The sequence below is a fragment of the Hibiscus syriacus genome, unplaced genomic scaffold, assembly GCF_006381635.1.
Source record: "Hibiscus syriacus cultivar Baekdansim isolate YM2019G1 unplaced genomic scaffold, ASM638163v2 tig00110940_pilon, whole genome shotgun sequence".
Lineage (NCBI taxonomy): Eukaryota > Viridiplantae > Streptophyta > Magnoliopsida > Malvales > Malvaceae > Hibiscus > Hibiscus syriacus.
The window spans coordinates 3,420,195-3,444,409 of record NW_024062923.1 but is presented as its reverse complement, the minus strand read 5'-3'; the positions used below and the strand labels follow the sequence as shown (position 1 = coordinate 3,444,409).

The 24,215-nt window shown below is 37.0% G+C and overlaps 2 protein-coding genes across 2 annotated transcripts; one reads left to right on the top strand and one right to left on the bottom strand.

Annotated features, from left to right (window-relative positions):
* On the top strand, positions 1 to 19,110 carry LOC120147726 (histone-lysine N-methyltransferase, H3 lysine-9 specific SUVH4-like). Its single transcript, XM_039161033.1, has 15 exons — positions 1 to 724; positions 871 to 937; positions 1,395 to 1,456; positions 1,922 to 1,976; positions 2,105 to 2,214; positions 8,244 to 8,420; positions 9,172 to 9,270; positions 10,127 to 10,225; positions 10,679 to 10,728; positions 10,817 to 10,905; positions 17,273 to 17,432; positions 17,531 to 17,636; positions 17,747 to 17,929; positions 18,169 to 18,405; positions 18,773 to 19,110. The coding sequence occupies exons 1-15, from the start codon at positions 173 to 175 to the stop codon at positions 18,884 to 18,886; spliced, it is 2,160 nt and encodes a 719-aa protein (XP_039016964.1). The 5' UTR covers positions 1 to 172; the 3' UTR covers positions 18,887 to 19,110.
* Positions 19,111 to 19,706: 596 nt separating this feature from the next.
* Positions 19,707 to 21,855, bottom strand: LOC120147411. Its single transcript, XM_039160788.1, has 2 exons — positions 21,411 to 21,855; positions 19,707 to 20,901 (listed from the first exon to the last, which is right to left on the bottom strand). Exons 1-2 carry the CDS (start codon positions 21,795 to 21,797, stop codon positions 19,954 to 19,956), a joined length of 1,335 nt encoding a protein of 444 aa, XP_039016719.1. The 5' UTR covers positions 21,798 to 21,855; the 3' UTR covers positions 19,707 to 19,953.
* Between the last annotated feature and the right edge of the window lie 2,360 nt (positions 21,856 to 24,215).

Here is a 24,215-nt window from a genome sequence, read left to right as displayed (position 1 = left end):
TGCACCTCCCTCGGCGCTCTGCCTCCCGTGACTCTGAGTTGGTGACCTCGCCTAACTCACTGAGTCACTTGCTCCCAATAACTTCTCTCTCGTCGTTTCCTCTCCTAACCCTAACTTCCCCCTTCTATTTCTACAATCCAATTTCCTTTTTCTTTTCTTTTAGATTTTTAAAATGGTGGCTCAGTCTCTGCCCTCCTTGGACACTTCCGTCCCATCGCCGGAAAGCCCAAACAAAAGAGTCAAGATCCAGTTAGAGGAAGGTTCCTCGCCCAAGGACGCCGTTTCCGGACAAAGGAGAGCTAGCGCCAGACTTCAAGTTGCAAAACAAAAAACTGGCAAGGAGCTTTTGTTAAAGCGGGGAGCGGACCTTCTGAACAAAAATGGAGCAAGTTGCATAAAAAGGGTCAATAAGAATACGGAAAACCCAAACCTAAATTTAAATGGTACCAAACAGCTTCTTCAGATTTCATCATGTCATACTGAACCTAAAGTGAGCTCCGAAAACCTTAACCAAGATCAAAATGGTACCCATCAACAACTTCCTCGGGTTGAACCCAAGATGACTGTGAAAGTAGCCAAAATGGTCCAACGAGCTGCCAAAATTGCTGAGGGACTAGATTCTATTCGTGCTATCAATGCTCCAAATGTTTTTGAGAAGAGTGCACATATTAAGGTGAAAGAGACTTTGAGGTTTTTCAACAAGCATTACCTCCACTTTGTTCAGGTCTGTATTTTGTTGCTTTCAAATTGGGTTGTAAATCATCTATTCTTGTTTGTTTATACAATGTGTTGTGTTTTCATGCCGTTCATCATTTCATATAAGTTCAGCATATTTTTTGCTTATACTATTCTTTTCGGATGGGTACTTAGGAAGAGGAAATGAGGTGTGCTGCAGTCAAAGGTAGCAAGAAACCATCGAAGGGCAAAAATTCCCAAGGTACATAATCCCTTTTTTATGTTGATTGATCATTGATGACTGTGAGAATTCATGAAGAAAAGAATATTTCAATAAACCTTTTAAATAGGAAAAGTGTTACATAAACTAGAGTTCTTTTTCTACTAGGTTTTTTCATCTCCTTAGACTCTTATCAGCTAAGAACTTATATATGAAGACTCTTATCTCCTAAGAAAGTAACATAATTAGATAAAACTGATCCTAAAAACAACAATATTAAAAAAATTAAAAGACTTCTAATTTTGGCTTCTTTCTATAGACTCATGGTTTATAGTATATAAGTTGCATGTTTGTGCCCCTCTGCCTTCATTTATCTAACTTCGCTGCTCCTTCAACCTGTCTGCAACAGATAAGGAAATTTGGATTAATTCTTCCATGTTTGCATCCACACATTGTTTTTGAGTGTCTTTGTTAATGTTCAAATATTTGCAGAACGGAGATGTACCTGATGCTGATGTCAAGGGCAAAGCCAAGCGACCTGACCTGAAAGCAATAACAAAGGCAAGTCGGTCCTGTCAGTTTTTGTTTATTCTGATTGTAATATTTAAGTATTCATCATAGCTTTTATTTTGACCTAACCAACAGTAAGCTTATAGCTACTTGACTTGCATATTTTCTCCTCTTACATTGATTTACATTATATTGTTAGATGGACTAATACGCTATGTTAAATCTGACAAAGGGTTTTCTCATAGGTCATTGTAAGAATAACATACTAAACTTGTATATTTCCCCCTCTCAATATATTGGTGGCTGTTTATGGGCTGTACAGTGGAACTTTGTTGAGTTAATTATAATGATTATGAATTTATAATAATGTTACAAAATTTTCTTGGTTATGATTCTGCTATTCTATTCTATTTTATTTATTTAATTTTGTTTTGCTAAAAGCATGTGATTATGGTTTTACTACTTATTTTGATGTTATGTAGCCTAATGTTCTCTCAATATTAAAAAACATTGCAGATGATAGAGAACAATGAGGTGCTTTGTCTCGAGAAAATGATAGGCTGCCTTCCAGGTTGGTTGTGAGAGCTTATATTTTAATACTGGTATTAGTTGGATGATAGGTACACTTGTGGTCATTTCAAAAATCTTGTTTTTTGAGTTCAATAAACTATTCTCTTATGTGTCTTTAATGTGATGCAGGCATTGATGTTGGTCATCGGTTTTATTCTCGTGCCGAAATGGTTGTTGTTGGTTTTCATAGTCATTGGTTGAACGGTATTGATTATATGGGACAGTCCTACAGGAAAGGGGTAATGCATTCATATTTTCCTATAGTTTCTACATTGTGCATAGTAAGTATGTGGTCAAGCTTTCCAACCTCCCAAAAATGGAAAAGAATCCAATTTGTGCAGGGGACTCCTGCTGTTAGTTTTGTTTTATATTGTCCTGAAGTGCTTTTAGCTACCATTACAAGATGTTATTGCATAAAGTATCCCTTGAAGAAAACTTGCTTGAACATGAATTGACATCTAAAGAGTTGGGTGCCACTTGTACCTCTTTTCTAGTTTATTGTGCGATTTCAATGGTTGTGGAGGAGGGGGCATTCCATTAGCTTATTGTGCGATTTCAATGGTTTGTGTCCCATTAAATTGTTGGTCGGTCCCGTTCTTCTCTAGTTTAGCATCCAGATGGGGAAAGTTAGTTAGAATTCAAGATCAAACTGCACATAGAGTGGACTGCAGAGTGGCGCAGTTGCTACTACGGGTTGAGAGTCCATTTGATATTCCAGAACATGTCATCATCAATACATATGGGAGGAAGTTCATGATCAAAATTAAGCTTGAATGTGTGGAGGATTTTTTTCCTGAGTTAATAGACATGGAGAAAGAAGAAGTTGCAGAGGATCTTTGGGAGGAAAGCTCTTCGAAGTGGAGCAATGAAGAAGTGCATAATAGACAGGAAGAGCAGGTGGGAGAGAAGGAGTTGTCAGAATCCCAAAATAAGGTTGAGGAATGGGTTAGAAGTTCCCAACAAGGGATAAGCACAAATACCGAGGGGGTTTGAATTTATACATAGGTATGGAAAATACGTTTGACTTGTGCAAAGATGTGACCAAGGTAGGTGACGTCTCCATCTAGCAGGAAAAGTCAAAGAAGTTCATGAAGGGAGAGAAAATGGGAAATGTCTGGGAGGAGCTCCCATTGAGCATGAGAAAGTTGACTGTGAAAGTGGGATTCTTAGGGGCCCGGTAGTACAGGTGAGTACTGGGCTGGATCAAAGGAGGAGAGATTAAGCAAGGATTATTGTATTGCTACAACAGAAATCAATGCTGTGCATGATCATAATCCCTTGCAGGGGGGTCGGTTTCTTTGTCTTCTCAAATAAATTCTAGGAAGGTTGTACCTGGGAGTAGAGTGGGAAGGGGTAAGTACAAACGTGTTTATTCAAGATTAAGGAGGGGGGATCTAGGAGCTGTATTGGTACAAGTTCGGAGTATGCTTATAATAATGAGGAGGTGGATGGGGCAGAGGCTTTGGAGTGCTGGAACGTAAGTGAATTGTTAGGGATTACATTTAGAGGGAGAAAGAAGCTTTTATGAACAAAACGATTCCTTTGGTGAAGGAGAGAGAAGTACATGGGGGAAATTAAGGGGTGCTGGAATTTAAGGTTATAGCTAGATATTGATGATTAGTTGGAATTTAATGTCTTAGAATATTAGGGGTTTGGGTAGGAGGATAAAATCTAGAGTTGTTAGGAGGACTGTGGAGGAGAGGAAGCCTTTAATTTTAATCATTCAGGAATCGAAAATGGAAGTGTTGAATCAATCAGTAGTGAGGAAAATGGGAGGAAATTTGTTGACAGCTGCGACAGTTTCAGCAGCTGAAGGTTCTGCTGGAGGTCTGATTACTTTATGGAATGAAAAAAAGTGTCAGGTTCAAGAGGAGATCATTCATAGGAGATTTGTAGCAGTTAAGGGTATTATTGATGAGGTACTAGGGTCTTGCTGGTTCATAAATGTGTATGGTCCGAGTGTGGATTCAGAAAAGGAGGCGTTCTTTGGGGAGTTGTTTTTATTTTTGGAGAATGTAGACTGTCCAGTTTGTCTCGGAGGAGACTTCAACGTTGTTATGTCACAGGATGAGAAGATTGGAGGTGCAGTGAATTTAGCTTCTATGCTTGCTTTCAGAGAATTTGTGAGCAAAGCTAATCTAGTGGATCTGCCTATGGTTGGAGGTCGATTTACATGGTGTAACAATAGAGAAATACCAACTTATGAGAGACTAGATCGATTCTTAGTGGATCAAAGTTTTTTATCATTGTTCCCCATGATAACACAAAAACTCCTAGAAAGGTCTGTTTCAGATCATAATAGCATCTTGCTGGAAAATAGGGGATGGAATTGGGGCCCGAAACCGTTCAAATTATTTAATTATGTCATGGAAGAGGATGGGTTTTGTAAGATGATGGAGGGAGAGCTGCACAAGCTTTGTAGAGTGGAGAATAGACAACCAATCTCTAGCGTGCTAATAGGAGTGCAGGAAGCAGTGAAGAGGTGGTCTAGGAAGGGGTATTTAGAGATCCCCGGGAGAATAAATAGGTTGGAGAAAGAAATTCATGAGAAGGAACTTCATTTGCAACAAGGTCTCCCCATGGTGTCTATGAAGAACTTAGTGGAAGCAAGGAAAGAGTTGTGGGACTTGTATAAAAAAGGAATCGATTTGGCTTCAAAATTCAAGATTGAAATGGAATTTGGAGGGGGATAAGAACACCAGATTTTTCCACCAATGTGCAAGAGGTAGAGGAAGGAGAAATGGTATCAAATCCATCAAAGTAGATAATGAAGACATTTCAGATCCAAAATTAATTAAAGCTTCAGTGGTGCATTTTTCAAGGGGTTGTCTAATCAGGAAAATACATTGGAAGTTGAGGAGCTGGACCTGGAATTTTTGCAACTCTCAAAACAGCAGAGTATGGCCTTTGAGAAGCCTTTTTCTGAAGAGGAAATTTGGGGTGTAATTGCTAATTCAGATAGTAACAAAGCACCTGGACCGGATGGACTGAATTTAGGTTTTTTCAAGAAGTTCTAGTCAAGCTTGAAGGAAGTTCTGCTGCTGTTTTTTAAGGAATTTTATGAGGGTAAGGACTGGGATTTGGAAACCAACCACTCTTTCCTCTCTCTTATTCCTAAGAAGGCCAATCCGAAGGGGTTAGAAGATTTTAGGTCAATTAGCCTAGTTGGGGGTTTCTAGAAAATTCTTTCAAAAGTACTAGCGAGAAGGTTAAGCTTGTGTATTAATGAAGTTATTAGTCCATCACAATTTGCATTTATACCAGGGAGACATTTTGGATTGCTCGTTTATAGCAAATGAAGGCATTGATTGTTGGAGGAAAAAAGGATTGAAGGGAGTTGTTTTTAAGGTGGATTTCAAGAGAGCCTATGATTCGGTTGATTGAATCTTGTTGAAAATAATGAGTAAAACGGGGGTTTGGAGCTAGATGGAGTTCTTGGATGTACAAGTGTATCTCAACAGCTTCCATTTCGGTTTTGGAAAATGGCACACCTACAGAGAGAATACACACTACTAGAGGATTAAGACAGGGTTGTTCGTTATCCCCTATGTTGTTCAATTTGGGAGGTGAATTGTTACATTTAATGTTGGTGAAAGCAGTGGAATAAGGGATGTTTTCGGGTTTTGAATTAGGCTCGAATGATCGTTCTTTCATGTTATCACATTTGCAATTTGCGGATGACTTAATAATTTTTAGCAAGGCTTCTACTCATGATTTGGTGAATATTAGAAGGGTGATTTTAATTTATGAATTGTTGGTGGGGCTGAAGTTGAATATGAATAAGAGCAGAATTTTTGGAATCAATGTGGGGGAGGAGTTAGCTTCTTGGGCCGTGGAAATAGGGTGTGAAAGAGGAGCTTTTCCATCGGAGTACTTAGGTCTACCGTTAGGGGCTAAGAGGAATTCTTTTTCCTTGTGGGAACCGGTTGTACAAAAATTTTATAACAGTTTGGCTGGTTTGAAGGCCAAGTCTCTGTTATTGGCTGGAAGGGCAGTTTTGGTCAAATCAGTGTTGTGCTCTCTTCCAATTTATTACCTTTCTATTTTTCGGATCCCTATTAGTGTTCTCAACAAATTAAATTCTATCATGGCAGCTTTTCTATGGGGGGAATCGACAGAAAAAAAGAACATCCATTGGGTAAAATGGGAATTGGTATGAAAGCCAAAGAAGTTGGGGGTTTGGGGATTCCGAATCTGTTGCTTTTAAACAGGGCTCTTATGGGGAAATGGGTGTGGAAATTTGCTGCAGAAAAAACCTCTTGGTGGAAAATAGTGGTCTATTGTGTAAACAATATGGATCCAAATTCAATGATGATCCAGAATACTTGGACAACACGTACTTCTTGGATTTGGAGAGGAGTTGTTAAGAACTTTTTTTCAAGTGATGCATTTGAGGATTGTTTTAGGAAAAATTTGTGTGTTAGAGCTGGAAATGGAGAAACAGTTCAGTTTTGGCATGATGTATGGTTGGGTTCGGTTCCTCTGAAAGATAGGTTTCCAAGGTTATTTGCTCTATCGAATAACAAAGGGGGGAAGGTTGCAGAATTTAGACTGTATAATGATTCGGGTGGGGTTTGGGATATTCAAACAAGAAGGAATTTGGTGGATTGGGAGGTTGAGCAATGGCTGCAACTTATCTCTCTCTTGAATAGTTCTTCATTGTCATTAGTAGAGGATGATTGTTGGATTTGGTTGGGAACTGGTGAGGGTTGTTTTACAGCAAAGTCATGCATGCAATTGTATTTTGATAGAGAGGGTAATGATGAAGTAGAAGGTAATTGGGAAAGATATGTTTGGAAGGGGGTAGCTCCACCACGAGTGGAAACCTTTGTTTGGCAACTTGCTCATCATAGAGTAGCGGTGAAGGAGGAGCTGCTAAGAGAGGAGTTACTGGGGTGGAAGACACTGTGTGCTCTTTGTGCAGGAAGTGCAATGAGTCGGTCTCCCATTTGTTTCTGCATTGTGATGTGGTGTGGGATTTGTGGGCTAAGTTTTTAAAGTACTGGAATGTTTGCTTTGTGGTTCCGGCTAAGTTGATGGAATTTTAATTGCGTGGGATGAGCTTGTTCCGAGATCTATCATATGGAAGTTTATCCCTAGGGCTGTGCTGTGGTCGGTTTGGAAATGTAGGAATGAGGTGATTTTTCAACAAGGGAAGGTTGATTCTGCGCTATTGTTCTTCATTACAAGATTCAAAATTGTTTCTTGGTTTGGAACTTCATTTAAGGACGTCCATGCTCCTTTCGATTACTTGATGGGGGATTTACAACTAGCAGACTTGAATGGTAATATGAAAAAGAGGTCTCATCCTTCTTATAGGTGGAGTCCTCCTCCGGAAGGGTTCTTAAAAGTAAATGTAGATGGTGCAATGGTCAAAGGTTGGGATAAGGGTGGAATAGGTGGATTGATTAGGGATGGTAGTGGTTCGGTGCTTGGGTCGTTTTCAGAGAAAGCAGGGGAAGGTCCTCCTTTACTTGCGGAGCTTTTGGCGATCAAAAGAGGGTTGAATCTTTTCGAGGAAGTTGGTTACATTCCAAGTCAGAGGATTATTTTGGAATCGGATTCTACTAATGCTCTAAAGTGGATTAAGAATCCGGACCTTAGTACTTCTTTGTTCAAATCCTTGGTGAGGGATATAGCTACTCGTGTGGAAAGGAAGGATATTATCACAAGGCATATTTCGAGAGCTGCAAATTGGGAAGCGGATGAATTAGCAGAAGCTGGTATAGGTTGATTTCTGGGTTTCTGTGTTATACCTTGGCTGTTCTTTTTAACGGAGTTATGAGGGTGCGTTATGTATTTAGAGTTATGTATTAAAGGTTATGTTGTTAGTAGTTAGTCATGAAGGTGTGAAGGTGTATTATTGTTCTCATTAATAAAAGTTAGAGGCACTCTTTTCCTCCTTTCTATGTTTTTCATGTTATGTTTATAACATGTAGGATACGAAGGGGTTTTTTAATGAGGCCTTATTTTATCAAAAAAAAAGTATTTATATTTTTAATCTGGGCTAGAATCTTATTTTATTAACGCTGCAATTACCTGGCAGAACCTTGTCTCATTTCCTGCCCTTTTTCCTTTTTTAGATCTTTTAGACAGATTTTGTTTTTATTCTCACTTAATTTTTTTTTGATGAATGCTCCTTGGGAGTCCTTAATTGGGTTGTTTTCTGAGTGAGTGGTTACTTGTATTTTTGTTTATCAATTCCAGCAACATTCGTGATACAACCATCTCATTTAATTTTAACATATCTTTCTGTTGAAAATTGCAGGAGTATGAAAACTACACATTCCCACTTGCAGTAGCTATAGTTTTGTCGGGCATGTACGAGGATGACTTAGATAATGCTGAAGATGTTATCTATACTGGACAGGGAGGACATGACCTGACTGGTAATAAGCGTCAAATTCGAGATCAAGTTTTAGAACGTGGTAATCTGGCGCTTAAGGTGTGGATTTTAAACTCTTATTCTTAATTCTTGGATTATTGTTAACTAAATTTGTTACTAGTTGGAAACTAAATATATTCAAACTTTTGTAATCTTACCTGGTATATAATCTTAAAATAGACCATAGTGGTATAAATGAATATGAATATGATTATGAACATGCTTCATTTGTAGTGTCTTTGCTTGATTTGGCTGAATCACTGTGTGCGTATATTCAAAAGATATGCTTTCTAGCATTGCAACCATGATATGTTGGGTTCAAGAACAATAAAAGTTATGTTATATGTGTGCATATGCATATCATGTTAATGTTTAAAATAGGGATGTTTTGGCTGGCATCGGATTAGAGGTTATAAATTCCATGTGTTATGGATGTCTTTGTGGGCAAGACAAGAAGTTAAAGGCACCAAAGATGGAATGTTTAAGAGCTCCTTATGATGAGTTCCTGGCTTTCAAGTTCTCTTTGGTGAGTTCGGGGGTTAGGATCTTCCTTTGGCGAGTTTCATATATATTATTAATCATAGGTTATTCACAAGATAGGGATTGCAATGAGGGTAAGGTTTTACTGATTGAAGTAGGTTTTCATGTGAATCCCCTGGTGATTCGATCCCTGACTCGTGAACTAAACACTATGGCATTGTAAACTTTTAAGTCTGTTGAATGACTTTGTGTGTCTTGGGTTAAAGAGAATGTATTGTGTGGCATTTCATTGGATCTTGTAGACTTACTTTCCTCCTGATTTGATTTATAGAACTGTGTGGACCTTGGGGTGCCTGTCAGAGTAATTCGCGGTCATGAATATGCTAGCAGTTACACTGGGAAAGTGTATACATATGATGGCTTGTACAAGGTAATTTTATGAACCACTCGTACACTTTGGTTTTTGAAGCTGTATGATACGTCTTCTTTGGTATCATGTTATATGTTGTGAAAATTGATTAATTTCCTTTTCCCCTTCTCTGTATGAAATATGATGATTAAAACTATAATCTTGTTCCTAATCCTAATTAACTGTGAACATTTTGAATGCATAATATAATATGTACAGTTTCGTCTTTGATAAGTTGGGTGGAATATGAAAATGTTTGAGGACTGTTTCGTGCTTGATATGACTGCCTTACCTTTTTGCTTCCATCATGGCTGAATGGTGTCTTGCAGTCTTTATCACAAAGCATGTACTCATTGTTTTTCTTTTTTGGGAAAACAAACTGAGACAAAATCTTTCCTATTGTTCAAAGCCAAAATTAAAGCAACCAGATAGCTACATATTGCTGAAAAGATAATGTGAACAAGGAATGTGAACAAGGAGTATTTTGCTGTTCTTCTTGATAAGTTACATCTCAAACATTTTATGTCTCACGTGCCATTGGTTGAATGATGCTTTTTGAGTCTGATTTTGCCTAGAAAAAACTCGTCAGTTTTCTGGCTGGTTTGTCTTTTATCTGCTTGGAAGTGTAGCCTTGTATTCTTTGATCATGCAAGACATGCATATCACTTTTCGTAATATTTGAAAATTTGTTTAAATAACAGATGATATTCTTTTAGCTGTAATCTTCTGAAGATGGCTTCTATTATATGGAGAGTTCCTTTTGAGATTTATTTTGATGATAATAAATCAGTCTTTGTTGATTTGAGAAATATAAGGTGCTTTATACCTAAGATTCAATAAGATGTAATGCATTTAATTACCTGCACACTATTTGCAGGTTGTTCAGTACTGGGCAGAGAAGGGTATTTCTGGGTTCACAGTTTTTAAATATCGATTGAGGCGGCTAGAAGGACAGCCAATATTAACAACTAATCAGGTTTATTATCTGGTCTATGATTTCTTGCGGCTAATTATTCTAATTTTATAGGGCATTTATTTTCGGACACAATGTTATTTCCTTGAAGACGATTCTGATTGTTCTAGTACACTTTCCCTGTATCTGAACTTCTACATGTGAACTGTACCCAAATTTTGAGGAATTGTAGTGTTATGTTTTTAATCGTTAAAAAGAATGGGAAACGGAGTGAACTACCTAATCTTGGCAGTGACTGACTTGTAAAATATAGAAAATAACTATTTATTATGTAGATTGAAGATGTTTTAGTTCCAGGGGGTAATTGACAGAATGAGATGCTGGACACTTTCTGAAGTTAAATTTTAGAACTTTTGTGAATATTGTTAAAATACTTTGCTCACATTTGAATGATCATATAGGATTTTTGGAATTTTCTGTTGATTATTGTTATTTGTTTGTTCATTCTTGTGACAGGTTCAATTTACATATGGGCGTGTTCCCAAGTCTTCTTCTGAAATTCGTGGGTATGAAAGAATTAACTATTTTAGAAAGTCACTTCTTTCTGTATGTCATTATATCCAGTCTCTCAATTCTATTGTTTTATTGGTTAAGGTTGGTGTGCGAGGACATAAGTGGTGGTCAAGAGGATGTTCCTATTCCAGCTACTAATTTGGTTGATGATCCACCTGTTGCACCAACAGGCAAGCTTGACTTTCTGACATGCTATTTGATTTTCATGCAAATCTGATCAAACAGTGTATTGCGAATATAATTTGGCTGTAAGAATTGAGTGCTAGTTTCACAACAAGAGATTTTCTCTTCTCATGACTTGGGGAGTTCCTTGGTTTCTGGCCAGTTATTTTAGTTCAATAGTATTGATATCTCATCTTATGATCCTGATCAACCACATCATCCACCTTGAGGTTCTAAATTTACCACCATTTGTCTTCTGCAATTTCAGCAAGAGTTCTTCTAAACAATATTACACGTGTATAAATAGTTGATTGGTTCCCCTTGCTGATGTTTCTTCTAGTTGGCTTTGCAGCATGATCTGCTGCAGAAGGTCCTTTTTGAAGGTCAACTATCTTCGTTTCTAAGTGATTTTTCCCTTCTATCATTTTTTTTATAGGAATTGAAGGCCTCATTAAAAACCCCTTCATGATTAAGGAACTCAGATTGAATTCCTTAATCAGATGAAGGAGGAAAAGAGTGCCTTAAACTTTATTAATCAAGATACATAAGATTTACAACATTAAGATAAAACCCTTACAAACAAACGTAAACTCCAAAAATAAAGTGTTGAGTTAATCAATAGATGGAATCGGCCAAGAGGGGGGTGAATTGGCAATTAAAAATCTGGTGGAAGCTTTTGCAGAAAATTGAAAGTAATTGCACAGCGATTTAGAGTGGTTCGACTTTCTCAACCAAAGTCTACGTCCACTACCTTAGCTATCCACATTAAGGATTTTCCAACAAATTCACTAATTTGTTCTTTCTTTTGAGGCCAAAGAGATAACCTTACAACTCCTCAAGAATATACCCAAATTCTTGAGAACACTCTGTCTCAAAGAGGATATTACAAATTTGCAAATTTATAAGGAAATCCTCACAAGGTAGATTGTTTGCACAATTCTTGAACAAAAAAAAGAACTAAAAAATGAATACAATTGAGGACAAGTAGTGTTCTTGAAAGCAAAATGAATATTGAATGAAAAATAGGCTTGAAGTGCTCAAACAATGATTTTGATGTTTTCTCTTTGATTCTCTCTTGATTCTAGCTTCTTGTTGTTTCTTCTTATTTCTTCTTTTTGATCAATGACTTCTAAGCTTGTTTATATACTCCTTCAATTGATTCTGAACGTTGAGGATGATTAGTGGAGTCAATAGAGCCGTTTAAGTGTGAAAACAATTAATAAAATCAGTTGGGAGCGTTAGTGCATCGTTGCATACACAAGGTGTGTAACACCCCCAACCCGTATCCCAACTCGGATACGAGTCAGAGATATTACATTGACTTTTAAAACACAACTCATTACAAATAATAGTAAAATACTTGAACTTATATTACGAAAAATACAATAATATACATATGGTAATATAAGTTTACCAAAATATTCAGAGCATACACAACTTAACTCTTTAATTACATGCCAACATCCATTTTCATAACAAAATGACCTACTGATTAAGTTGCTTCTGATCTGATAGTTGCAGGAGTAATGTTATCCAGCTGCTTAACCTCGATCGTCTACTTATCGGATCCTACGTGTGAAACACTCACACGCTAAGTCATCGACTTAGTGAGGCAATAATATAATAATAATATCAATAAATATAAAGTAATTGCCAAAATGAGATGGGTTGCAGTAATAAGATGTATGTAAACAATGCAATAACCAAAACCATGTTTCTTACACATACTTATCAAATTCACTTTCATAAGTTCGACTTAGTAAGTTCATTAGCCCATGGTACCATACAGAGAACCTAAGGTATGTGAGTATTGTGAGGTTGTGCACTATGCTGTCACCACAACTCATATAATTGCACCTAAGTGCCACGTAGAATTGCACCGGAGTGCCGCGTAAAATTACACCGTAGTGCCGCGTAGAATTGCACCGTAGTGCCATATAATAATGTCCATAAGGACCATATATTATTCCTTAAGAATCATATACATATACCAAAGATCAAGTATGTGTCTCACCAGACCTCACACATGTTCCAAAGAATACATATATGTCCCGAAGAACCACATATCATTCCTTAAGAATCATATACATATACCAAGGATCAAGTATGTGTCTCACCAGACCTCACACATGTTCCAAAGAATACATATATGTCCCGAAAGACCACATAGACCCTCTACCCTTGGCATGCCAACTATACCTATAGTTCTCATTTACATAACATGGGCTTTCACAATTTATCTAATTTATATCACGTAGACATATTATTTCCATACCTTTATCATATAACTCATATAATTTTTTCTTTCATATTCATGTCCTATAATGCATATGGTATGGATTCATGTCATATATCATCATATGAACTACGATCATGTATCAAAATATTGAATCTAGACTTATCACAAGTCTAGAACTGAATAAAATACATATTCATGCTATGCATATGCACTCACCTAGATTTCTTTGTCTTTCCCTCGATTGATCCTACTTGTCGATGGTTCCGGAACTCGATTAGGCTCAATATCTACATAAGCAAAATTTTCAAGATGATTATCAGATGCCTAAGTCTTGAAATTAACCTCTAATAGCCTATCAATTTAAAGAATTGATAGTTTAGTCTCTCTTCTTTCTTTTCTCTTTTTTTTATTATGGGGGAATCGGTTCCCCCTGGGGGTATCGATTCCCCTCTAGCGTTCTGGAAATTCATATTCGTTTGAGGGGGTATCGATTCCCCTTGAATGGGTATCGATTCCCCTAGCCCAGAAATCCTATTTTGAGCTCGAAATTCACTTCAATTCAGCTTAAACCTTCATATTTTACTTCCTTTAATATTCCTAACTTCCATACACATATTTAAACTCATTTCTATTCCATAATCACTTCTTTAAACCCAAAATTCCATCATTTACATGGCATTCAAGAATCACACTAAATTTTCAAGGTGTTCTAATTCCAATTCTAACACTTCATATCCCTTAATTAACTTGATGACAAGTCAAATCTCACTTCCAATTCTTATTATGAACTCTAATCTAAGATTTTACTTTTCTACTTCCTTTCTTTAATTCTTCATATACTTCTCATCTTGAGGTTTTAAAACAATTTAAACTTCCTTTAAGCTTAACTATTGCCTAATGGTCATGAATCAACCATAAATTCATCAAGAAATTCACTAACAAGAGAATCTTACCTTAGCTTGGGTCTCACGTATGAAGAAGAAGAAAGAAGAAGAGGACTCTGGAAGCTTGTTTTAATTTCCTACTCTTCCACGTGGTTAATATAATACTAACCCCAATAATTATATTGCTATAAAAAAGACCATTTTGTCCTTCTAATCTTCCTTCTTTATAATTCAATCCTACACAAAATAATTCAAATAAGTCATTGAACTCTTCCATCACTCTACTTAAATCACCAAATGCTGAAACTTTACAAATTAATCACTAACCCGGCATGGAGGATGTTACAAGGTGCATTAAGTGTAAAATTCAAATATTTTGACCGTTGGACCCTTAGTGCATCGGTGCACTAAGAGTGCATCGATGAATGGTATGTGCATCGATGCATAAAATGCATTCAATGTTCAATTTATTCAATGGTGCATCGATGCATGGATTGGTGCATCGGTGCATCCCTTTGAGAAATTGATTTTAGTCTTGATTTTGGTTCAAAATACTTTGTGAAAATTGTTTCAAAAATATATTAAGTATAAAATACAATTTAACACATTTAGTAAGTTTGAAATTGATCTTGAAAGACTTGGAGTAATAATTTGATATTTGATTAATTAAATTGAATATACTTATAAAAATCTTTTGTAAAATCTTAAAATTCATTTATACTTAGTTTGTTATATCGAAACATCAAAATGTTTTCAACATAAAGTACCACAAACACAGTAAAATTAACCAATACCAGACTTAGCCAAACCATCAGCCTCTATAATGGCTGTCCTAGCCACCCATCTAATAACTCCCTCTAGTTCTTTAAGTTTAATTGCTATATCCCTGACAATGGAGGCATATAAAATAGGACAAATAGCTTCGTATTTAACCCAATCCACTACCATTTTACAATCTGATTCTAAGATCAACCGACCCTTAATACCTGCTCTCACTAAGTCAAGGAAATATAATCCCTCATTAACAGCCTTCAACTCCATCAGAATAGGTGGACCCGGACTAGAAGCCTTCTTAAAAGAACCTAACAATAAACCTTCTTCATCTCTTAGAATACCCGCAATTCCACTACTCTTCCAATCAGAATTGGTAGCTGCATCTACATTCAGCTTGACAAAGCCCTTAGGAGGGGGGACCAAGGGATGGTAGAGACAATCGATTTGTTGAGAGGGAAACATGAATCCCCAAGGGAAGGGTCACTGATAAGAGCGTCCAAAGAAATAACAGAATCTGCAAACTTAGCTAAAAACCAAGATGCAAGCCTAACTCTTGCTAAGAAAAATAAGTTAGTCTGATCTAACTTGCCTCTTTCAAAGACGATATCATTCCTAACTTTCCAAATAGTCCAAATAACAATAGCCGGAATAAAGTTTCAAATAGCAGAACTGGAATTAAGTTCTTCCCAAGCTAGAAGAAAGTTCTGCGCATTTCCATGAAAGACCGAACAAATGCTCCAATACTGCAAAAATTTATTCCACAGAGACCACACTACAGAACAAGAGAAAAATAAATGAGAAGAGGATTCATCAACCAAATTACAAAGAGGACAAGAGAGATCTACAATATCCGTAACCCTCTTTTAACCAGTTCTGCCCTAACTGGCAGTTTTTGAAGAACCACCTGCCACATAAATACCTCAATTCTTGGTAGCACCAATCCTTTCCACAAAATTTTCTTCCAAAAATAATTCACCTGAGAAGCCTGGGAACAACTCTTCACACATGAATTAACAGAATAAACACCAGCCCCATTCCCTTTCCACATCAGTGCATCACTGGCCTCTCTAGACAAACAAAAATTAGAAATAATTGTCATCAAATTAGTCCATTGCTCAAATTCCCAATCCACTAAACTCCTCCTCAATTGAATATTCCAAATCCATCCTAAAGAACTAAACTCGCCGAAATCAATCAATTTACTATGATTCGAAGAGATAGCAAACAACCTTGGGAAATAGACCTTAGGAGGGCAGTCCATTGCCCATTTGTCCTGCCAAAAGCGAATAAACCGACCACTACCAACTTGAATTCTGCACAAACTTCGAAACTTTGAGCCAAAAAAGTCTTCCTTAAAATGAGTATAACCACTGACCTCCAAATCCAAGAAGATTGAGCTGGAATCTTGCTATTGAACAGTAATGAGGAAGGATCCAGATTGTATTTAGAACAAATCAACCTCCTCCAAACAGCATTCCTTTCATTAGCAAACCTCCAAGACCATTTCCCAAGTAGAGCTATGTTCATATTTAAAATATTCAACACTCCCAAACCTCCATCCTCCTTAGATTTGCACACATTAGGCCAACTAACCCAATGAATCTTGTTTCTATCCATCCCCCTCCCCATAGGAATTTAGACATTATGGAATTAAGTTTGGAATTAACCGAGGAGGGAATTTTAAAAAGAGATAAGTAGTAAGTTGGAAGTGAACAAAGAACCGATTTAATCAAGACTAACCGCCATGCCAATGAAAGAGTGGTTGATTTCCAGCCTGCAAGCTTCTTGTTAAATTGTAAAACCACCGGATCCCAAAGAGAGGTTGAATTCCTAGTTGCATCGAGAGGCAAGCCTAAATAATCAGAAGGAAAATTTCCAACTGTACAACCAATAGACGAGGCCCACTCCTCAACCTCCTCTGTAGCCTTATTAACACCAAATAACCTGCTTTTTTTCAAATTCAATTGAAGACCAGATAGAGTTCAAACATAGGACCCTCTTAACATTAACAATATGTTTCTTTCGAAGCCCCACAGAAAATAATTAAGTCATATGCAAATTGCAGATGAGATAAATTAATAGCCGTCTCATTCCTTCCAATCTGCAGTCCAGAAAACAATCCCTCAGATACTGCCTTTAAAAGCAGTAAATTTAGAAGTTCCCCAACTAAGTTGAAAAGCATAGGAGACAAAGAACAACCCTGGCGAAGACCCCTTGCCATAGGGAATTCCTGAGAAGGGACCCCATTGACCAAAACTGAAATTGAGGCTGTTGTTTGCACTAGCTATTTTTCACATGCACAATTGTCTTGCACCTTTCTGCTAACGGTACACTTTTCTTCACTTTTACCTATCATTTTCTGCCTTTTCTCCAACTTTGTTCATTCTTTTTAGAAGATCTCTTCCATTTTATGCAATGATGTGTTTGTGCATGCATAAATTGCTATAATTCTATTTTTGTGTGTGTGTGTGTTTTTAGGCTACACTTATTGCAAGTCAATGAAACTTGCATGCAATATAAAGCTCCCCGCTAATGCTGCTGGATGCAGTTGCAAGGGAGCTTGCTGGGATCCCAAGACTTGTGAATGTGCTAGACTTAATGGTTCTGATTTTCCTTATGTGCAGCGTGATGGTGGCAGGTGAAGTTATAGAAATAACAAGACTTAATGCCATCCTCTTTTTTTGTTATTAATCAAATTTGTTATTTATTAGCACTCTCCTGTTTCTTCAATTCTAGATTAATTGAAGCCCGACATGTTGTTTTTGAATGTGGTCCAAATTGTGGCTGTGGTCCAAGTTGTGTAAATCGAACATCCCAGAGAGGATTGAGATACCGATTGGAGGTTTCTTATTACATCGAGAATAATTTCTTTGCCCGTTCCTTTTCTTGATCCTGTGATGGATTCTGGTTGAAACATCTCTTGAATAAAATCTGACTGACATGAATTGACAGGTTTTCCGTACTCCAAAGAGAGGATGGGCTGTTAGGTCTTGGGATTTTATACCGGCTGGTGCCCCAGTTTGTGAATATATTGGAGAACTCATGAGGACAGAAGAGCTTGATAGTGTCTCTGAGAATAATTACATTTTTGAAATTGATTGCTTGCAAACTATGAGAGGGCTTGGCGGCAGAGAGGTATAACTGGTCTCTTTAGCAGTGTGATGCATCTAGCTTTATGTTTCAGGTTGAGTGTTTTGTTTGGTATGGTAGTGACATCCAAAGGGCCCAATCTAGCAATGTATTCAAGTTTGTAGGGAAACGTTTCTTTTAATGAAACATTGTTCTTCTGATCTGTGATATATTTGGTTTTATCATGGAGTAGTTTTTGTCTGCATGTAGGAATGTGATTATTATGTTTTTCTTTTCCTTGACAGAGGCGGCAGCAGGATGGATCTTTTCCAGTGATCCAAAATGAGGATGAAATTGATGACCAGAGATCAGAGAATGTGCCAGAGTTCTGCATTGATGCTGGTTCTATTGGAAATATTGCAAGATTTATCAATCATAGCTGTGAGCCTAACCTCTTTATCCAGTGTGTCCTGAGTTCACATCAGGATGTTAAACTAGCTCGAGTGATGCTCTTTGCAGCAGACAACATCCCTCCTTTGCAGGTAATTTTCCTCCCATTTTGGTGTGTAGAGATTGAGCCACCTTTTAAATATCTTTTGAACGTGTTCAGCAGCAATTTCTGGATTTTAGCATAGTTTCTTGTATTTTTGCTTCCAAAAAAAATGATAATATTTGGAGCAAGAGTCAGCTTTTAGGTCTCATGCCCACCATTGATATATATATATATATATATATACATATATCAATAGGTATTAGATGATTTTAGCATAGTTTCTTGTATTAGATGATAATATTTTCTCCTCTTTGATTTGCTGGATATTTATTTATTATGAAAAAATAACTGGATAATTATTTTGGGTGGAGTTTGAAGGGTGACTGGATACTATTTTTCTATATTCTTGCTTGTAGGAGCTTACTTATGACTATGGGTATGCCCTTGATAGCGTTTATGGTCCTGATGGGAAGGTAAAAAGGATGGCATGCTACTGTGGAGCAGAAGGTTGCAGGAAGCGGTTATTCTAAGTGCTGAAATTGATCCTGTTTGTATGTATGTATGTATCTGCATTCTTTACTGATTCTTTTTGTCTCACTTGCAAACTGGTAGGGGCAATGTCTATAGGCTTCCCTATGTTTTGGGTCCAATGGTGACCGGTTAGGCGCTGCTAGATGTTTTGGTGACAATTTTTTGTTGCAAGTGTAGAAATCTTGTCTCAGTCCCCTCGCAAACCCTGTACAAGAAATGCACTAGATACTGGTTATATCAGCTCAAGAGAGTTGATGAAAAAGAACGGGTATGCATATATCGACACATTTGTTTCATTTTCTGTAAACATGATCCATTTACACCTATGGATGGTTTACATCAAGACCCTGTAAATCATTGATAAGAGAATTAAACAATAAATTTATAACATTTTCCTGAGGTAGTAGCTTCATAATAGCCAAAGAATCAATCTCGACATACTGAGTAATGTTGAGATCCTTAGCTAGAGGCAATCTTGAAGAGCTCAACCATGTAGGAAGAATTTCCAATAAACTTTTAGGAACCAGCGCACCAATTGCCCATCAAGTTCCGAATGATAGAACTAGATCCGGCTAGAGCCATGAGAGTAACGGTAAATATGTAGAAATAAAACAAATATATTAAAAACTGTAAAAGAAATTATAATAGTAATTCATTTACAAAAGGGAAACATCTGACTTGATTAGCAAACAAGTTTAGGTTGGATGCACAAAAATTAGCAAAACAGGAAAGCAAGAACATATATGGTAAAGGGATTAAAATAACAAAAAGACGCTCCGAATACACACATATATAACGCAGCATCCATGGATGAGAAAATCAAAGAAAAATAATGAAACTAAATAAATGTTGAATATAAGTGTACCATATATAGGCCGAATGAGACTCATTAAACAAATCAATCTGCCTACTCTATCGAGCTCTTCTTTTTAATCTTTTCTTTTATCCAGTTTCCTTCTGTCTACACAAAAGTATAGTATCTTGCTGACAACATAACGCTTGCCCTCCAGACAAACTAGAAAAGTCACAGATCAGAATATTATTAGATGATTAATAACTAATCATGCTACTCCGAGCAAGATTTAATACGATATTGACGTGCTGCTTTCTGGGAGTTGTTTCTGTTGTCAGTGGTTGTTTGTGGTTCATCTTCCTCCATTGCACAAACTCCATCATCGGTATCCCCAGCTGCAATTCCAATCATCAAGCCTCTTTTATGCACGGCCTCCTTGTCAGTACTTTCCTGGGTTGGTTTTGGCTCGCTGCAACTTTTTCCCATGATCACGTCGCCAGTTTTCCTCCTTGGTATAAAAGTTACTGGTTTTGCAAGATCAATTGGAGCATCATCAGCATGTGGTTCTGTACCATCTGACCTCCTAACCAGTTTAAGGAAATCCATATAGGCTGACCGATTTGATTCATCATCAAAATCACCAGTTTCTAAAGTATATCGAGTATACTTTGAAGGGTTCTGCATATAATCTGGAATTCCAGATGGATAATCCTGAGATAAAGTAGATACCTCATTGGAGACCATGGCGTCTTCTTTCTCAGTCGAGCAAACTTCCCCTGGAACATCATTTGTTCTTTCAGGGTCTTCACTGCAATCACTTTTACAACATTCAGAATCAAAACGGACACGTTTCTGTGATTTTGAATTTGACTCGGTATCCTTTCTCTTCAGGATGGATTTCAGGTTACCATTCTCATATGCACTAATGTGACCCTCCACACTGACAGTTGCATCACCATCAGACACATGCAATGAATCAATTTTTTTAGCAGTTTCAGCATCTTCTTCAAGCCTTTTCTTAGCATCTTCTTCATCTTCCTTGAGCCTAAGTTTTGCAGCAATGTGATTGGCACGTGGATCTTTACTGAAATCCTTGCACGCAGTTGGAAGTACATTGCCAGAATCCGCATCTATGTCATAATCATTTGCAGCATTCATGTAAAGGCAATCTTCATTCTTATCCCTGCCAACAGCCACTTTATCGTAAGCATCTTCTTCTTCCTGCACAAGAATCACGGAAAGATAATCAAGAGCAGAATGCCAGATAAGAGTGGGACCCTAGGTCTACAAAATTATAGCAACCGTGATATCTCAAACCACTAGGCAACATAACCCTTAACAAGTGAAACTGATGCATCTGTCATCCACAGCACACCCAAATGCGTGCTCTGGTTATTAGCTTCTGAATTCTGCAACTTATATATTTTTTATATTTCCTACTAGCATTTAAATTTTATATGAAGGCAAAAATAAGCATACTCGGATTGAAAAACTATACCAGTTATCTTTTGATATTTTTCTTTCCATGGAAATGATTGAAATAACTCCAATTCAATTAGTCTACGTGCTTCTTACAAGTCGAGGAAATTTCATTCAAAGTTTACACTCTGGAATCTTGAATGATAACATTCTTTAGAAGCAAAAACATATTCCAATACAGCCAACTAGCTTAATTATTCCATCTAAGTAAATTGAGGAAAAAAAATAAAAGAGGGAAAAGGAGAAGAAACCTCATAATCAAGAGTACAGTCCCTTCCAATGGAAGACTTAATATCCCACTCCTCGTCATTATAATCCTCTGGCTTAGTCTGTTTACTCGAGGAGGCGCGACCTTCTTCTTCCTCGTCGTCTAGGTCATCGAGATCCTTCCCCAGCTCCGCGCCAAAACCAGTGGCATCCTTCTTGTTCTTCGGTGGAAAGTTGTGGAAGAAGCCCTCTCCCTCCTCTTCGTAGTCCTCGTCCTCCTGGAGAGTCTTCTTGTCTCGGTTCCACTCTCGTTTTTCGATTTCCTCGTCGGTGAGGCTCCAAAGAGAGCTCAATGGCATCGATTTAGAATTAGACGAAGCATTGAGGGAGCCGAAAACTTTACCGACTCGGACATTGAAGCTGTCTTCCATGGTGGTTAGTTAGAACGGTAATTCAAGTAATTAGGATTTAGTGAATGTGAAATTGGGAATGGGTTGAATGAGCTAACTTAACCATATAAAAATATAGAGTGAACGGTAGAAGCATCGGCCTAATAGAGACCCATCTGTAGCCCATTTCATCGGTTATCTAATCTAACCTCCGATGAAATTGAAGACAGTAAATAGAGGTGAGATTAACTATTGTAATGCGGAAATTAGGTAACAGTAATATTATTTATTATTCGAATAGAATAACAGTAATATTAAAATGAGAAAATAACCTCAGTGACCGAAAATGCCTTATAATATACGATTTTAACTAATTTTTTTTTTAATTTGCCAAAATGACCAACAAATTCGCAACGCGAACTCCAAATTCGCAACGCGAATCTGTAAATCGCAACACATGAGTTAAATTCGTAACGCGATAGTCAAATTCACAACAAAAAAGTCAAATTCGCAACGCGAATTTGTAAATCGCAACACATAAGTCAAATTCGCAACGCGATAGTCAAATTCGCAACACAAAAGTCAAATTCGCAATGCGGAATTTCAAATTCGCAACTGAATTTCAAATTCGCAACTAGATTTTCGAATTCGCAACACGAATTTAATTTCGCAACAGGTTTTAGTTTCGCAACACATGTTTTGGGTATATAACAACGCAGCAGCAGCAACTCATAACCTAAATCCCTAAATCGCAACTCATTCCATCTCCATCTATCACTCTCTCCGGCGACATCCGTTCCTATATCCAACGACATCCTTCCCCATCTCTAATTGTTTTTTACATAATTTTATTTCTATATAATTTTTTTAATGATTTCTCTCTCAAATTATCAACTATCAACTTAATAAAGATGTTTTTCTCTAAGTTAGTGATGATATCTAGCTTATAGCTCGTTTGTTTAGTAAATTAATTTACAATTTGTAGAATGAAATCATCTAATGTTGATTATGTTTGGATAGATTTGTATTTTGGAGGGTCATGGGAGAATGTTCATGGTGTTTTACAATATGTGCCTTTACCCATGAACCTTCAACTAAAACTATCATTAAAAAAGTTAACTTATGAAACTCTAATATTACGTGTTGCAAAGAAATTGAATTTAGAGCCTCTAAGTGGATTTAGGCTATCTTATCAAAGAAAATGTAAAGTTTATTTGTTAACCGACAATGAAGATGTTGAACGATTCATTGCTTACATTAGTATTTCACAAGAAGATGATGTTACATTGTATGTTGTTGAACCTAGAAGTAGTGAAGTTGGGTCAGTAGCGGGTAGTAATCAACTAAGTTCTTCAACCCCAGTTTATGGTGCTCACAATGTACAACGTTGTTATCAACCTCAAAATTTAATGGTTTCACCACAATTTCATCACCAAGAAAATTTTGTTTCACCACATTTCCAATACCAAACACAATATCAAACAATATCTCAAAACCCACAACATTTTCCTAATCTAAATCCCAATCAACTTTTAGCACCAAATTCCGGTTTTCGTATTGACCAGTTAGACGATTATAAGCCAACAGAAAAAATTGTGAGTACTAGTCAGTATTCGAAATTTGATCTTAGTCAATACCCGGACTTTGATCTTGGTCAATACTCGGATTTTGATGATGTGATGGAAGAAGAAACAGACCCTGCATGTAATAATTTTGATATTGGTCAATACCCGAATTTTGATGATGAAACAGCCGCTACCGAGGAAGATGTTGTTGATGATAATGAGGAGGAAGTTACAACTGTGAATGAACATGTTGAATATCCATTCTATAATTCATATAACCCTGAAGAAGAAAAACAAGAAGAAAAAGTCCCCGAATGAAAGAAAAAGAAGAAAATGCCACGGGAGTATAACTGGAATATACCAGAATTACTTCAGATACTGGAAGAAGAGTTGGTAAAGATAGCAGTTGATTGTTACACAAAAGTTATTCATATCAAGAAAGATAATTGTTTTGATACAAAGGAAGACTTGAAGATAGCTTTGTATACGAAATGTGTGGAAGATGGCTATCAACTAAAAGTTAACAAATCAAGCAAAGATCGTTTCGAAACAAGGTGTATGATTGACAAAAACTGTACCTGGCGTATGATTGCAAAGAGGATAAAAGATTGCAAAATGTTTCAAGTTAGGACTTTTATTTATAAACATACATGTTCAAGAACCCAAATTTTTCCTCACCATAGACAGTTAAACAAAAAGGTGTTGGGTGGTTTTCTGGCTGAGTTAATGTTTTTGAATGGAAGGTATATCGGGGACATGAAATTATGACTGACATGAATGCTCGGTTCAAGATTAGTATCTCATATTCTCAAGCTTAGAGAGTCAAATGTTATGCCTTGGAATTGTTGAGGGGGTCGCCAGAAGCATCGTTTGCCCAACTGCCGGTTTATTGTCA

Excerpts from the sequence above, each read along its gene's own strand:
- LOC120147726 (XM_039161033.1), top strand. The coding sequence starts at position 173 with ATGGTGGCTCAGTCTCTGCCCTCCTTGGACACTTCCGTCCCATCGCCG. Across the intron at positions 10,906-17,272 it reads TCCACCTGTTGCACCAACAG|GCTACACTTATTGCAAGTCA; the intron begins GCAAGCTTGACT and ends GTGTGTTTTTAG. Across the intron at positions 17,930-18,168 it reads GAGGGCTTGGCGGCAGAGAG|AGGCGGCAGCAGGATGGATC; the intron begins GTATAACTGGTC and ends TTTCCTTGACAG.
- LOC120147411 (XM_039160788.1), bottom strand. The coding sequence starts at position 21,797 with ATGGAAGACAGCTTCAATGTCCGAGTCGGTAAAGTTTTCGGCTCCCTC. Across the intron at positions 20,902-21,410 it reads ACTGTACTCTTGATTATGAG|GAAGAAGAAGATGCTTACGA; the intron begins GTTTCTTCTCCT and ends ATTCTTGTGCAG.